The following is a 16,139-nucleotide window of genomic DNA, read 5'->3' on the forward strand; positions in this document are numbered from 1 at the left end:
TTTCTCTGGGCTTCCTGAACACCTGCTTCTAGGAAAGTTTATCCAGGGTGCTGTGGGCCTCTCGGGTATCCAAGGAGGGAAGTAGCTGAGAAAGATGGGAGTCTTCCCAGGCATGCAGGGCATGTGTGGCCACGAGCACAGCACCTGGCCATCTGCCCCAATGGGGGAGAGAGCCAATCTTCCATCACCGCAAAAGAAACCCTATTCATTATTGCTTTGGAAACTACTTCCAGGACTGTTGGTAATTTCGAACAAGCAAGATGGGCTTAATACTAAAAAAGGAGGCTTTCAATGCACTCTGTTGAATGTTTGGGAATTGAGACAATTTTGTTTTGTGGAAGGAAACCTAACATGGCCACCTCTCTGACTAAGCCAAGCACTCCAGCTTACCATGGCGTGGCTAACAGGACAGGGTTCCATGGCATGGCTAACAGGACAGGGCACCACGGCGTGGCTAACAGGACAGGGTTTCTGGGGATCACGACAAAAAGCTTCTTTGGTTGGGCTAACTACCGTGACTTGGACCACAGACACCTCAAAAGAAGTTGGGCCCTTTCCAGAGGCAGCACTCACCGACTGCTAAATCCCTTTCTGACCACAGCACCATTCGGAATGCTCCAAACGGAATTAGGACAGTGAAGAAATCAATCACTCAGACATCCTCTTTTTCAAAAAGAAACAAGGGCAACACAACACAACCCGGTAAAAATGCAAATGGACACGAGGGAAACACTGTCCACGCAAAACCCTAAGATGTAAGTTGTACCTGGAAGAGCAGAGTGCCCTTCCTTGACCTTGGGGTGAACTCCTGGGCTATCAATTATGGGTCTACGGGCTCAGACAGTTTTCATTACAATTTACTGCTGTCCTGATGCCAGATTCCTAACCTGCAATGGTTGTGGCGATCCATGCCCAACAATGTCTCAGGGGGGACTTGATAAACATTTAGAAGTAACGTTTTGTCGCTGCTTTGCATAGCTTCTGGGCTGTACCACGTGGGAGGCGTGGGGACAAACCACAGCGTGCGGACCACATGGCGCTGTGCTCACCTGGGCCTTCTGCAGCACAGCACTGGCCCCTATCTTTCCAAAGTCAAAGCGTGATGTCAGGGGTTGTTATGTGAACATGTGGACCTGCAGAACAACTAAAGGAACTTTACTGAAATTGGTCTTTGGTTGGGACTAGATATACGTGTTTGAGATCTGTCACTCGATGACAAAAACCAGGTTATTAGAATGAGAATAATTCAAAAGTGGAGCCTGTAGATGTATTTCCCTAAAGCACTCCTCATTCCTGCTTCTCAATCTACACACACACACACACACACACAAGTAATTTTTTTTTTTTAATAGAGTTTCCTTTTATTCACTTTGGAGATTTCTCAAACATTACACATTTACCTGCCAACAAAGAGGTGGCTTTGGGGGGAAAAAAACCCAGAAGCAAACACCAATTTTCAAGTGACCATTTTCAATGGTTCACGGTGAAAGCAGAAAGGGGAACAGTGTTTCCAACTACAGCTTGAACTCAGCGGTTAAACTCACCAGCATGAAATGCTCTGAAGAGTAACCGCACATTTCTAAATATCTTGTTTTAAAGTCAACCACAATAAAATTTATAATAAGACCTGTATATGATTTTGGTGCTTTACAAGACTATTTAGGCCATATTGTTTTAGCAATCACCACTATTTTTTCTCAACAGTGACAGACAGGGAAGTGTGAAATGTGTAACTTGAATGTGAGTGGATTTCTGAGGCAGCTCTTTTGAGAAGGGTCAGGACAGACAGAAGAAAGGCTTTGGAACCAGACGCCTCAGGAGTGGAACCATGTCATACGAAGTCCCGGGGGGCAAGCCACATGGACAGGAGCTGCACGCAAGAGTTCTAGCAAATCCACTGAAAATATCATTCTTGAGTTACGTTCACCAGGAACATAAAGCAAGGCGTGCTTCACTGGAAAACTGCATGACTGCCAAGCATACAGATCTTTCTCTCCATCGACTCTCTCTGTAGATGGAGTTCCGTAGTCAGCAAAGATTGCTTACTGACAAAATTAATTAGGCTATCACTAAAATTTGGGGCACTTTTCCGCTTAAACCCAACAGTCATCAGAACCAGGAACCTGAATCTTTGCAAAGCCCAATTCCAGCAGAATTTATTTTTAGAGAGCTCCGACTGTATGCATAACGTTACACAGGATGCCCTATTTTCAATGTGTTTGAAACAGAAACTGTTTTCACATATATGTCCAGCATCACTGACAGAACCCTCTCAACCCGACTTACACAGCATCTCCCCCAGAGCAGTACCGAGAAGGACAAATTCAGTCAAAATTATTTTAAATCTAGTATCTGAAGAGGGAAAAACACTACCTGTGTCCCCAAAACAACATAATCAAAACAGAAAAGCAAGCCGTCCAAGCCCCAGCCCATTTTTGGTGGGGCTACCCCATCAGCATGCCCGTGACAACACACGCGTTAGCATTCTGGGGGCAAAATAATGCTATCTTTTCAACAAGCCAGTTGCTCTGGCTAGGACTCAATCCTGGGAAGGTAAAGTGGCATTTATATTCTTAAACCAAAAAAAACAAATAGAAGTGCCAATGATTTAAAAACAGTAGATTCCTGTGAAAAACACACAGCCACGTGTTATTTTTAAAACACAACTGTACCCCTTTCGCTCAGGAAGACATGCTGGAAAGAATTAACCTTAATCAGAAACATTTTCTATTTATGGATAGTTACAATCATTTGTTCAAGATGAGTGTTTTAAGACTGGCGTGGGAGGGGAGGGAGGAGAAGGAGCACTACCGGAGGGCCGAGCAGGAAAACAAGCAACAGTCAAATCGCTGGAGTGGACAGCGTCCACCTGCAACCATGCTTTGTGGATGAAGCGAGGTGTGTGCACTGGGGAGCCTGCAAGAAGGGAGGTCACAGAAACAAAACACAGAAACATCCCTTCCCCTGCGGAGGGCATGCTGGCGCCTCCTCCTCTCCCCTCACGCCTCATCTCCGGTCAGATCACTGGGACCCAGTCAGGTGGGGAGGAGAGCAGAGCGCCTTGGGGTGTCCGGGAGCAGGGACAGCTGGTGGACTAGTAGGGTGTGAGTGCGGGGAGGGAGGGAAGGGCCGTGTCCCTGGGGCCTGTGCTTCTGTAGGGTTTTGGCTGTATGCTGGGAGAGACAGGAGGAGACTAGGGGCTGGTAAGCAGGAGCAATGGCACAAAAAGAGGTGTTCTGAAGGCCTCATCCTCTGCCTGTGGACGGGAAGACACACTGCAGGCGGAAATGGATGTGGGGTCGGCAGGCGTGCAGTTACGCCAACAGACCAGGTGAGAGGCCAGTGCTTTGGAGTCAGGTGGGCAGGGACACAGAGCCGAGCGGCGTCTCAGAAGCAGACCCGACAGGACGTGGTGAGGAATCAGATACTGTGGGGAAAGGAGAGGGGCACCGAGGCATGTCCTAGGTGTCTGGCTTGCACAAGAGGATGGAGAAGGGGGCAGGCGCTGAGAGGCAATGTCACGTGGGCAACTGGAGGCTCAAGTCTGGGAAGCAGATGCAGAGTTCTCGAACTCATCTTTGCTTCCCGTGTCTTTGGTTTAAGATCTTCCCTTGTGAATGCGATCCCTTTCGAGGCAGCCTGTTCCCTTAAAGAAGGCTGAAAGGTCTATAACATCAGCCACAAAGCTAGAGTAATAATCAGTTTCCAGCTATAAATAACTCCCCAAACCCTTTGGTCATTGATACATTTAAGTTTTATTTTTCCCTTGGAGAATGGGCAAAAAGAAACATTATTTTTCAAGAGCTCTATGAAAAAGACCCTTTCAAAAGAGGGGCCGTGGTAACTTTGTTCGCTGGTCTTGAGAATGGTCTTTTTAGTGGACATACAGTCAGCGGAAAGCTGCAGAGAAGTTCTCCCTGGCACATCTTTGCCCCGTATCACGCGGGCTGCCTACGGGGCCCCTCTGCCTCTGAGGCATTTCTCCCGGTCATCTTCGCTGTTCTTCAAGGAGCTGTGTGGTTTCACCCCTGCATCTCGGTGAAGCGGTTTCTACCACGCACCAAGGAGTCCTGCATATTCCATCTTGATTTCCTAAAAGGCTCTAACGCCAGAAACCTTTTTTCCCTTTTTGTTAACTACGTCATGCCGACTTCTCGGAGGGTTCCCTCCTGTCATCAGTTCTGCTCCTGGCATCACGGCTCAAATGCACCTGTTGTGCACTTTCAAGATTAAGTCCTTCCTTTTTGCCTCAACGCAGGTACCCCGTTTCGGTTTTTCCTAAAGCAGCTGACTGATCTCCACCTTCTTTCTCAAAGCAACCAGGAGAACAAACAGAGCTCGAGGGTTTTGAAGCAAGAGACTTCCTTGTCAGGGTGTGAAGAAAATGCAAAAAGTGTTTGGCTGCCTGAAGTCTGGTAATTGATAACTAAGAATGTTCTCTTCATCTCCAAGTTGATTTTGGTTAAGCCCATTGTTCTGTTATCAAGAACAATTACTGGCAATCAGACAAAAATGAACTGCAAGTCTGCCTTCCTTCAGAGATTCTGATGTTGGCGTTTCCCTGTTGACTCCCAGCACATGACTGCCTCAGGCTCGGGGTGGGGACCAAAGCCACAGGGAGCAGGCGTGGGTCACCAAGCCTGTCTCTTCCCTGCAAGAGGTGGACCCCAGAACTTTGTGGTTCTGGTACACGTAGCTTCCCACTGGGTTCTGATAAGATGCACATCACACAGCTCCCCGGTCTGGTTGTACCTCGTGAAAGAAAAACTAGTTGCCATTGAGGTCGCCCACAGAAAGAAAACAGTGCTCTTCTCCGAACTGTGTTATGTCAGAGATCTTTACTTAAAAAGCGTTTATTTTGCGATCATGATACCACTAGGAAAAGATCTCGAGTAACCTATAAGGAGGGCTATTCTTTTGCAGTGATGGGAATACCCACCCTTTACACCAGGACATCCCCTTCCTGGGTACAAGGTGTAAGAGAGAGTGACGAGAGAAAGGTCCCCTTCGAGGTACCAGCACCTCAGACAGGTGTGTATCAGCTTGACAAATACTGAGGAGCTCAGCAGCACCCACCCAAGATCTAAGACCTGAGTGATATCTCAGGAATGAGGTCATGAAGAATGCATAGATCTCATATGCACTCACAGACTTCTCGTACCTAAACAGGCCAGTCTACCGCCTGAAAAAGAGAAAGAATCTGGGTCCTGAGATCTCCCTCTCGTAAACTTGCCAGAGCAATATTCTGTAAAACCCTCTAACAGAGAATGCACTTGTCCAGGGCTGAAGTGCCAGGAAATACATCAGTACAGTCATTTCTAACTTAACAAAGTTGTCCTAAAATTCTTACAGATTTCTTGAGCTAAAGGCAGCCTTGGGACACAAAGTTACTTCATTTGTTGAAGCAACACTGTTCAAAATTAGGGTAAAATATGTTGCAGGAAAAGCCTGAACGCTAAGCAAAAGTCTAGTTCATGAAATCCTCACCAGCTGCTCTTACCTGGTATCTAACAGTCAAAGGCCATCCAGAAAGAGTTAACTTTCAAAGCAACGGACAAAACCTTATGGTTCTGTAGCTGTGGGTTTTTTGTTCGTTTTTTTAAACCTGTTCATGGAAGTGGAGTTCAAACGAAGAACGAAGGTCAAGATAAAGAGGAGCCTTTGGGAGTTGCTCCCACAGACCTTTACGTGACCAGCTAAGGGGGTCCCGTGCGCCCCTCGCCCGTGATCTTCATACGGTCTGGGACAGACTAAGACACAGATCGGGTCCTCTTCACCGCTTTTAAACGGTCCCTGGTGCCTTCAGCGCCAAACGCGGCCGAGGTGACGCAATTTCGGATGGAGCAGGACGGGGCACTTCCTGAGGTCAGCCTGAAAGCTTTGCAGGCGGGCAGCGAGGGCAGGGCTGCTCCCTGAGATCCACGTGACGTCAACAATCCCGCCCTTTCGGAACTGTGGAGAGCTGGGGTTGCCATTGCTGTGGTGCTGGTTTTCTCTGGGGATGGCTGGACTAGAAAGGACCATCCCAGCTGGTCTGGTGGCTTGCATGGTCTGTGGGGCAGAGACGCTCCTAGGGCCACAAGGTCAGACGTGCAGACAAGTGGCTTAGCCAAGGCAATAGGGGCACACACCGATGCGAAGCTCACCTGGGTAACGGGAGCCCTGGCCCAGTGTATGTGTCCCCACGGTGTGGTGTGTGTCATCACCTTAGATGCTGAGGACAGCACCCAGTTGAGAGTGGTTTGGACGGGGGCGTGGAGAGGAGATACTCTGAATGAGGAAGGCAGGTCTAGATACGGTGGGGAACTTGGAATTTTGCACCATGTGAGGAGGACGCTGATGTCTGAGAGGACAGAAGACAGAAAGTCAGAGGGATTTGGGGAGACCAACTTGGCCCTGAGTCGAGAAACTGCCAAAGCCTGAGTTATGGTTTCAGGTTTGCACAACCATTTGTTCCTCCGAATGCTATCTAGTAACAGGCTCCGGTCCAGGATTCTCCTCTGATATCTATCAGGGACAAAAAAGTGGGCATCCAACTTTACACTTTCCACCCGCTTCCCCGAGTTTCCACTAGTTCTCTTCAGTAGCGGGAATCCCAAAGGCCAAGCCTTAGACACGTGCTGGCGTTCCACCCTAGGGCACCCTAGAGGGTTATAAAAAATATAGGCTCGTGAGCCTCACCCTGCCTGTGGCTGGGGTGAGCTGGTGTGTACAGTTATTAACTCTCGCCAGGTAATAATCACTTGTTTAGGGAACTTCACAGACCCTAGTCCATGAAAGGTTTGCTCTACATTTCAGACTTGGATTCCTTGGATCTCATTAAACTTAAAAAAAAAAAAAACACCTTTCTTAGTCTTTTAAAAATTAGTGTTTGGGGCACCTGGGTGGCTCAGTTGTTTAAGCATCAGACTCTCGATTTCGGCTCAGGTCATGATCTCAGGGTCATGGGATCGAGCCCCGCATCAGGCTCTGCGCTCAGCGCAGAATCTCCTTGAGATTGTCTCTCCCTCTCCCTCTGCCTATCTCCCGCTCACGTGCGCATGTGCACTCTTGTAAATAAATAAATAAAATCTTTAAAAAAAAAATTAGTGTCTTACTACATTTTTTAAAAAGTAGGCTCCAGGCCCAATGTGGGACTTGAACTCATGACCCCGAGATCAAGAGTCACACACTCTACTGACTGAGCCAGCCAAGCGCCCCTTGTTTTACTACTCTTTGAAGACTAATAAATATATTTTGTGGTTACCATGATAGTTATGAAACTGAAAGATTTGATTGAAGTCATAATCTTAAAATACCAACAGAATACTCAATTCTAAATTCTGAAGGAAAAGGGGCTAAAAATTAAGCACAGTATTTAGATGATAATGCAAAGGCTTACATTTAATTACAGAAATAAAAACTCTACTTAAGCCTTTGAAATCTTTTCTGTCTTTCAATAATGTGACTTCTCCAATCATAGCTATTATTTTAAAACCTAACTGTCCAAAATCCAAAGGGCTAAATTCTTTGTTAATACAAATCACTCACAGTCCTTCAGGCCCATGGACCTCACCGTAACTGGGTCTGGACATATTTATAAGTTTTTTGGCCCTTCTCTTTGACATTTTAATGCACTATATTTCCACATCAGTGGCTCCTGGCCCACCAGCAGAATTGCATCACACTGGCTTCAAGGAAAATAATACAGAAGAAGTGCCTTGCTGGCAAATAGCAACAGGGGAAATGAATTATAAATACACCTCCCTAAAGCACAGTTGCTGGAAGACGTGTGTGTATGTGGGGTGCCCATGAGATACAGACGTAAGCAGCTCTCTGTATCCAAGAGGACAGGCTAACCCAGTCGCTTTTATGTGGAGCCAGCTATTTCCAAGCAGAGGAAGACCACTGATCAAGCTACCTTGTGACTAAGATGATTTCATGGAATTTAATGAACGGCAAAGGTTAAAAACTAATGTTAGTCAGAATTCCCAATATCCTGTTTTACTGAAAACAAAAATGTTTTTTTAAAGATTTATTTATTTTAGAGAGGGAGGGTGTGAGAAAGAGCTAACGGTGGGGAGGGGCAGAGGGAGAGAGAGAAACCCAACCAGACTTTGTGCTGAGTGCGAGCCCAATGAGGGGCTCGATCCCACAACCCCGACATCACAACCAATAGTTGGACGCACAACCGACTACACCACCCAGGCGCCTCCTAAAAACAAAAATATTTTAACAAAACTGATTTCGGTTATCCTAGTTTTTGGTCTGATGTAAGTATTAAAATGTAGGTCTCCAGATTCATGGTTGTGATACTCAGTATAGAAGTTCCCTTCCAAGCAAGAGTAATAATGACTTTCCAAACTGACTCATTTTTGCTCACTTTTCCCCTTAAAACTAAGAAGCCTGAGAGTTTTCCTTTCTGACATTCGGTCAGTCCACGGGGGCGTCTTTCGGGGACAGCAAAAGGCAGACGGACGTGCGTTGTACCCGCATCAGTGGGTGTGCGCACTTGTGGGTCCAAGTGCCGACTCAGAACCCTTCCTCAAACGGCGACACTCCAGTCACGACGATGCCGGACCCTAAAGCGATACCGGAGGGCAGAGATTCAAACCCATCTGTGTGTCCTCGAGCAAACTGTTACTTCAGGTCACAAGGCCTGTGGCTGCAGAAACGACAACTCATGCTGCACGGGGAGGTGCCAAACCCGCGTCTCCCTGCAGGTGCGCCACAGGGTGGGCCAGGGAACGAGGTCCAGCCCGTCCCTCAGAAGGTGGATCTCCACCCAGACACGGGCTGATAGCTGGGTCCTAACAGAACTGCCTTTAGACATGAGGAAGAACTAAAATTAAGACTTTTTCTTTTAGGGGCGCCTGGGTGGCTCGGTCGTTAAGCGTCTGCCTTGGGCTCAGGTCATGGTCCCAGGGTCCTGAGATCGAGTCCCCCATCGCGCTCCTTGCTTGGCGGGGAGCCTGCTTCTCCCTCTGCCTCTGCAGCTCCCCCTGCTCGGCCACTCGAGCTCTCTCAAATAAATAAATAAAATCTTAAAAAAAAAAGAAGACTTTTTCTTTTAAAGGGAAAATCTAGAGAGACCGCACTAAGTGAAGGAAGAGCAGTTAGTACAGGACGCAGAGCCGGCTTTGTCCGGCTGTGCCTGGTGAAGGGTCCTGAGCAGGTAACTCAGATACTTGTTTCCTCCACCATGAAATCAAGGGACAGAGGCTGGATGACATCTAACATACCTCCAGCTCTGACATGCTACTATTCGGTCATTGAAACTACATCCTTTTGGAATGTAGAATGGAACATTATCTTTTTCCTTTTTTTAAAAATTTTATTTATTTGAGAGAGAGAGAGAGAGCACGAGCAGGAGAGGCAGAGGGAGAGAGAGAATTCCAAGCAGACTCCACGCTGAGCACAGAGCCTGACGTGGGGCTCGATCTCAGAACCTCAAGGTCATGACCCAAGCCGAAACCACGAGTCGGACGCTCAACCAACTGCACCACCCAGGTGCCCCTGAAACATTTTCATTCTGATGAAAGATCGTAAAGATCTGTGCCAGAACTTTGACATAAGCCGTCTCAAGTCACTGAAGACTTGATTCAAGTTGATGTCCGGGGGTGCTGGGGACAGCAGACTTCAGGGAACCAAAGTATAGCCCGGCCTAAAGATCTAGGGCATGGCTGGCCTTCTGTATGTTCACGGAAGTCATGCTTCATCCTCGGCACTCATTTCCAAGACAAAACCCTGGATAACTCTAATATATCCAAATCCACAAACTGGCTGCATTTGGCAGAGATGTCAGTTGTTGGACACTCCAAGTGCCGCCAGAATGGATGGACGGATGGATGCAAAACACACATAGCAGCTGAGGGAAATTTTATTTTATGAGTGCATGTGGCCTGGGATTCATGGCAATGGTTCTTTAGGAAGTAGCAGGCCGAAGTCCCTCCTAAACGTCTGGCCAGCTTTGGCTCTCCTCTGCAGACAATGTCTCAGCTCCCTTCAACACAGCCATCAGAACTGGACTGAGGGTGACAGTCCCCTGCCGTCCCTGAACTTGGCTTTTCATAAGATCATCTGATATTTCCACTTCTCTGTTTCTCAGTACTTCAAAAGAGCACCACCTTAACTAGAAATGCTTTAAAACTAAACAGAGCAGGGGCACCTGGGTGGCTCAGTCGGTTAAGCATCTGCCTTCAGCTCAGGTTATGATCCCGGGGTCCTGGGAGCAAGCCCTGAGTCGGGCTCCCTGCTCAGCGGGGAGCCTGCTTCTCCCTCTCCCTCTGCCCCTCCCCACACTCGTGCTCGCTCTCTCAAATAAATAAATAAAATCTTAAAAAAAAATAAAACTAAACACAGCAATGCATTTTCTGAGTAAAAAGTGTATCAGTACATACGGTGGCAGTGGTGTCCTGGACAAATACTATAAATTATTAATTCCAAATGATTAACATTATTACTGAGCTAATCTAGTACTCAACAGTAAGATTCACCATATTCTATTGTAAATCCTCTGACAATCAAAACAAGGAACTCCTTTATTCAAAAGGTGAAAAAGAAAAAAAAAAACCTCCTCTACACGTTCCTTAATCGACTCAGTACAGCAGGTGGGTTTCACCCTGGTCGAGCCACCCTTAAAAAGGGAATTAGTGAAATGGCTTCCAACCAGTCAAACCTGTGTGCTTTCTGTACCATCTTCCACGCAATAGCTGCGAAAGCCTGGAGCATATCTGCCATAATCTGTCATTTTTCACAGTGAGCTCTCTGTTTCTGTCTAATTGCACACACACACACTCACTCACTACACCTTTGTCATTAATTTGTCTTTTTCAGGTTCTTTCAGAGGCTCTGGGCCCTGCGGGATTCTGACTTGAGAAAGAAGGCATTTTAACAAACTCTGTTAAGACTGTGTTTCTGCAAGGCTGAGCCACTTCCCCGCAAGAGAAACCGACATTCAGCAAATGGGTTTTTCAAACTGCCAACCTGCCTTCCACCCAACACGGCTATCAGTGGGGGAAGAAAACAGAAACAAAAGCTAGAACACGAGTTTGCTGCAAGGAGATGTTAGAGCAAAAGCATGTTGAAAACCAAATTTCTTAACCCAGAGCACTAAAACATGTACTACACATGTTTTCTCACACTCAAGCTTCTGCTTTAAAGAAAAAAAAAGGCACAACAGGTTATGTGGACTGCAAAGGGCAAAGGAAGGTTTAAAATAGAAATAAAACTTTCTTTCTTTTTTAGAAAGAATGCTGTAGACATAAAAAGGCAAAATTCAGAGCTCACAGGGAAGGGGCCGCAAAGATGAACCTTTGCCAAATGTGCTTTACAAGATTTACAAAGAGTAACGCCAACATCTTTCTTGTTCTTATTCTTAATTAAGGAGGAGGTGTTGTGTTCTAAGGAAGCTATGTGGATGCTGCTGGCTGAAACGTAGATTTGATCTTCTCGTGCTGGTTAGCTAACACTGATTTTCTGCCCAGTGGAAGAGATTTTACTTTGATGCATGCCATTTAAATTCATTTTACACAGCTGCTTAATGTGGCTTGGCAAGGCGCGGCCAAACTAGCTTTGTGGGTCTAAACAGAACTCCAGAGTTGGTAAAGGACAGATCCTATGGATTAGCAGCTGATGATAAATGCTTTTCTCCCCCCACTGTTATTTTCCTACTGACTTACGGACTGACCTTGAAGGTACCACAAGAAAGGAAAAAAAGAGGAAAAGACAGTTTCCCAAAAGAAATGTTTACCTAATTCTAAATTTGTTATTTCATTTTTAGGATTATGTTTACAAAATTCTATATTTGTTAGCCCACGTTTAGGACCATGTTTACAGGATTTAGAACTCTCGACTGCAAAATTATCATTTGCTCTTGCTGTCTAAATAAATGTATGCCGAATGTAAAACTATTGGAAGGCTCTCTCTGTTACATATTCTTAACAAGTCGTAAAATCATCGTTCTATATGTTTAGTCTTTAAACAAAGCCAGTTGACTGTTCCCTGTTTTATCTTAACCAAAAATGTGGTGTGTTTCTACTGAAACTAGTGAACAGGATTCCATCTATGTAGGATAATCTTACCGTTATGATATGCAAAGCAATATCAATATTTTTGCTAAAAATCGGTCAATAATATGCTGTAAGAGCATTTACTAACCTAAAAATGGTGACAGCCTGCTATTATAAAGCTTTGTAGTAGGAAAGAAGACACTTTTTGTTGCTATATGTAATTCCTGTGTTGAAATTGATAATAATATGGCAACACCACGTTTAGAAGGCAAATTCTGTGTTGGAGGATTTGGTTGCATTTTTCTGGTGATTTCAATACTCTAAAACTCCTTGGGAGAAGGAAATAATAGAAATCTTTGGCACAGACGTCTGCTCAGTGATGATATAATGAAACCCCTCTTAAGTCCTATTAATAACCTGAGTCATGTCTCCTGCAGTGAGTCTCCTGTCAAATGAGGTCACTGCACTCAGAATTGGGGGGCGGGGTGGGAGCGGGTCATCGTAGCGGCAGGAATGAGAACAACACAGTCATGATAACAGGGCCGTAGGACACAAGTTCCCAGACAACACGAGGACGACAGCAGGGGAAATCACGCCAGAGGAGGGAACTTCGTCCCTTTGACGGAGCTAAAAGTTTGCATTTCCCTCTCAGGCACGAAGGAAAAGCCATGCCGAAAGCCATGCAAAGACAGGATCTGGGGGACGGCATGCAGGGCTCCACCACATGACCACGGGACCGTTCAGAAGAGTGAAAAACAAAACAGAACAAAACGAACAAAAACCCCGAAACAAACAAAAAGAAACAAAAAGACAACCCCCTCTGGGATGGATTTCCTCTTAGGTCTTTCACTTTCTTGTTCTGGGTGTTCCTTTTGCAGCTTGATGGCACGGTCATTAACGGTTTAAAAAAAAAAAAAATGCCCAGGTCCCGCAGCAAGTCAGGGTATGTGGCTACCTACCCGTACTGGTCAGGCTGGTGCATCAGGGGAGCCTGAGAGTTGCCATAGTTGGGGTGCTGGGAAGAAAACATGGGGCGTCCCCCAGCCCCAGACTGGCTGGGATAAGCAGGCGACCTAATGTATGGTGGCCTAAAGCAGAACAGAAGAACAACCTCTTTGGATTTGCTCTGTAGACAAGTATGAATCCCCCTGTGCATTAGGTTCTGTCCACACGTAGGTGTGGAGGGCTACAGAATGTGGCCTCAGCCTCTGTACCATGCAGCTCCTGAGAGGGGCACTGGAGGTGGTTCCCTGAAAAGAGGGGGCGGGGTGGGGGGCAGGGGCAAAGGGGAAAGACGAGTAAGACTCTCAGATCTAGTCTCGGTGTACACTTCACGCACCTCTGACTTCAGTACAAGCCGAAATACACAGTCCTCAGTTACAGCGCCCCGAGAACTACAGTGGGCAGGATGCGGAGGCAAGGCTCTGGAATGGCCTGCCGAGCAGAAGCAGACAATGACAAGGCAGGGATGTGTACCTCCGCACGAATTTAGATAAAATGCCACATCGACTGATTTGGGAAGGGAGCAGAGCAAGACTTTTATGTCGAACGGCTATGCCTTGGTCTCTGTGGTTATCTTCCTCCCAGGCCACTGTCCAAGGCCTCATGTCCAGGGCCATCAGGCACTTTCTACCTGAGAAGAGCTGGTGCTTTAGGAGTTGCAACAATGGTGTTTTAGGAGTTACGGGGACAGTGTGTGTTAAACCTAACTCAGAACTTCAACGGGACCAGGCAAACCAGTCTTCGTGGACAGGTTTATTAAAACATTCCCTAAGGTTCGGTTTAGTGTATATAGTGGTGGGGTTCAGGAGATTTTAAGTCACTGTAATGTGGATGAGGGAGAGAGAAAGAATGATTGACTTTCATTTTGATTCCTCAAGGGAAATTTATTATTATTTGGAGCAAACGGTGAGACTGAAGGGTCCCTAACATTCCCCAAATAGCAGCTTCAGAGGAAAAGTAACAAAGGGACACATTTAAACACACACACACACATACACATACACACACACACATTTTTCTTTCCCTTTGACAAAAATCAGATTCTTCTATCTTTTCTTCTGAAGACCACATATCTTCATACATAGCTTTCAATGTGCTTTGTTTTAAAACATATTTTAACATATGTTAAACATAACTTAAAACATATCTATAAATGCTTCTCTTAAAACTATTCGCTTCTGTCTCATAAATTTTTAATTATGTTATTTTTATGCAGGTTAAATATTTACTTCAAGAATTTAAAAAATCAAGATGGAAAACAAGTATGTAACTGAGGCTAAAGCCTTGCTCTATCAACTTAAACTTTATGAAGTATTTGCTTTATTAGCCATATTTTGGTTTGGACAGATAGAGAGGTATGCCCAGAAAAATAAAATATAACATAAGAATATGAAATCTGTAAATCTCACAAAGAAACATTTAGACAAACACACACAATACAAATATGTGCATAGACAAAGTTTCTATTTTATAAGGATTTTTATGGTGGGGTTAAAAAAAAAAAAAGGAAGGTGGTCCTTTTTCAGTGGGTTAGATTTTAAAAGCCTACTTTTTCGGCTTTAGACTTTTCCAGCCTAAACCTCGCTCCTCTAACCGGAACCACCCAGATATGCCACCGCCCTGGGGCGCTGGTTATAATGACTAGTCACAGTCATTCCAAATAAGCTCCCACAAGGGACTCGCCCACCACTCGGGTTTCTTCCTCGATGTCTCAGAGAACGTGGTCTGCCATTTACTTCTCTGTACTTTATGGGACCGCATGTGTTAACACCAAAGGAACGGCCAAGCCGAACGACACTGCACCGCTCCCCAGCCCGGGTGACCCAGGCGACGGCGCAGCTCTGTGCGCGACCCGCACCCACAGGTGCGCACGCAGACCGCCTGCCCCGACGGCATACCTGCTCTGTGCCGAGTTTGCAGCGGCCTGCATCACTGCGGCGGCTGCCTCCTGTGCCTTACGGTTCACGGTTGGCATCGGTGGCCCCATGCCTGGCCCTCCCTGCTGAGACATGCCGGGAGAGCTGGGGGTCATGCTGCTCATATTTCCAGGAAATGGTCTGTTCTGCATCCCAGCTGATGGCATTCGTCCCAGGGGCATAGCACCACATGGCTGGCTTGGCCCTTGTCCATGCATCTGGTTGTTGGCATTGATGCCCATGCCGGGCCCTGGGCCGCTGTAGCTTGCACTGGGCACCCCGCTATACGTTGGGGGTCTGGAGTAGTTACCTAAACAAAAAGCAAACACAAATTAAAGCCTTTTACTTTATCTGGACTGGTGAGAACATTCACTGGAAAGGCTTCTTGTCCAACAATGCGGTCAACACAGAATAGTCGTCATTATCCTTATTAACCCTTCCCCTGTTGGCACGGATGAGGCTGGCAGGGTCAACACATGTTCTCGGCCCATTCCAAAGGCAAAGAGCCACATGGGACCACTGAGAGATAGAGGGGACATTTAGGCGAACCATTAAAGCCATCTCGAAACAGGCAAGGGATGCTAGTACCGAGTGTCGCCTCAGTCCACCCAGAGCTCACATGCTTACCTTTCAAAGTAGTGATTTCAAGCCCTAGTCCTTAGGAACACACCACCGAGACTGCATCACTACATCACCAGTGTCCGACAGTTCTGACAAAGGGCTCTCAGAAAGAGGACACGTAAGACAAGATGCACATACGGTCAAAATTATCCTCCAAAACCCCACAGGAGGTGTCGTGTGGGTGCTCAGCAATAGTCCGGCCAAACAACCTGTTTTTCTCTGGTGTTGGGAGCACGTTTTGTTTGTTTGTGTGTTTGTTTTGTTTGTTTTTTCCCTGAGCACCAGAGAAAGCAGCTAGTTTATGCTTGGTGCCATGTCTTATGAAATGTGGTTTCAAGCACTACCTAGACGTTCAGCGCGGTGAGATGGTGACTCCGTGGGGAGCAGGCAGAGCGTGAGGAAGAAGTGAAGGGCCACAAACACGCCTCCAGCCCCCGTTCACACCGGGGGAACACACTGAGGAGAACGGCAGCTTGGAGGGCCTCAGCTATTTCAATAGTTTTGTCTTCTCTCTCCTTCCACACCTTTTATTTTGACTGAGTATACATAGATTAAATTCAAGTAAGTCAAAGGCATATGTGATGTCATTCCAATAATAATAATGACTGCA

The 16,139-nt window shown here is 46.4% G+C and overlaps 1 protein-coding gene across 1 annotated transcript in view; it reads right to left on the reverse strand.

Annotated features, from left to right (window-relative positions):
- Positions 1 to 16,139, reverse strand: part of ARID1B (AT-rich interaction domain 1B) — a 440,657-nt gene that overhangs the window by 47,290 nt on the left and 377,228 nt on the right. The window contains exon 9 of the mRNA XM_044917512.1: positions 14,891 to 15,218. Within this exon, the coding sequence (XP_044773447.1) occupies positions 14,891 to 15,218 (328 nt within the window). The remainder of the gene's footprint in view (positions 1 to 14,890; positions 15,219 to 16,139) is intronic.

This window comes from Neomonachus schauinslandi, chromosome 8 (genome assembly GCF_002201575.2).
Source record: "Neomonachus schauinslandi chromosome 8, ASM220157v2, whole genome shotgun sequence".
Lineage (NCBI taxonomy): Eukaryota > Metazoa > Chordata > Mammalia > Carnivora > Phocidae > Neomonachus > Neomonachus schauinslandi.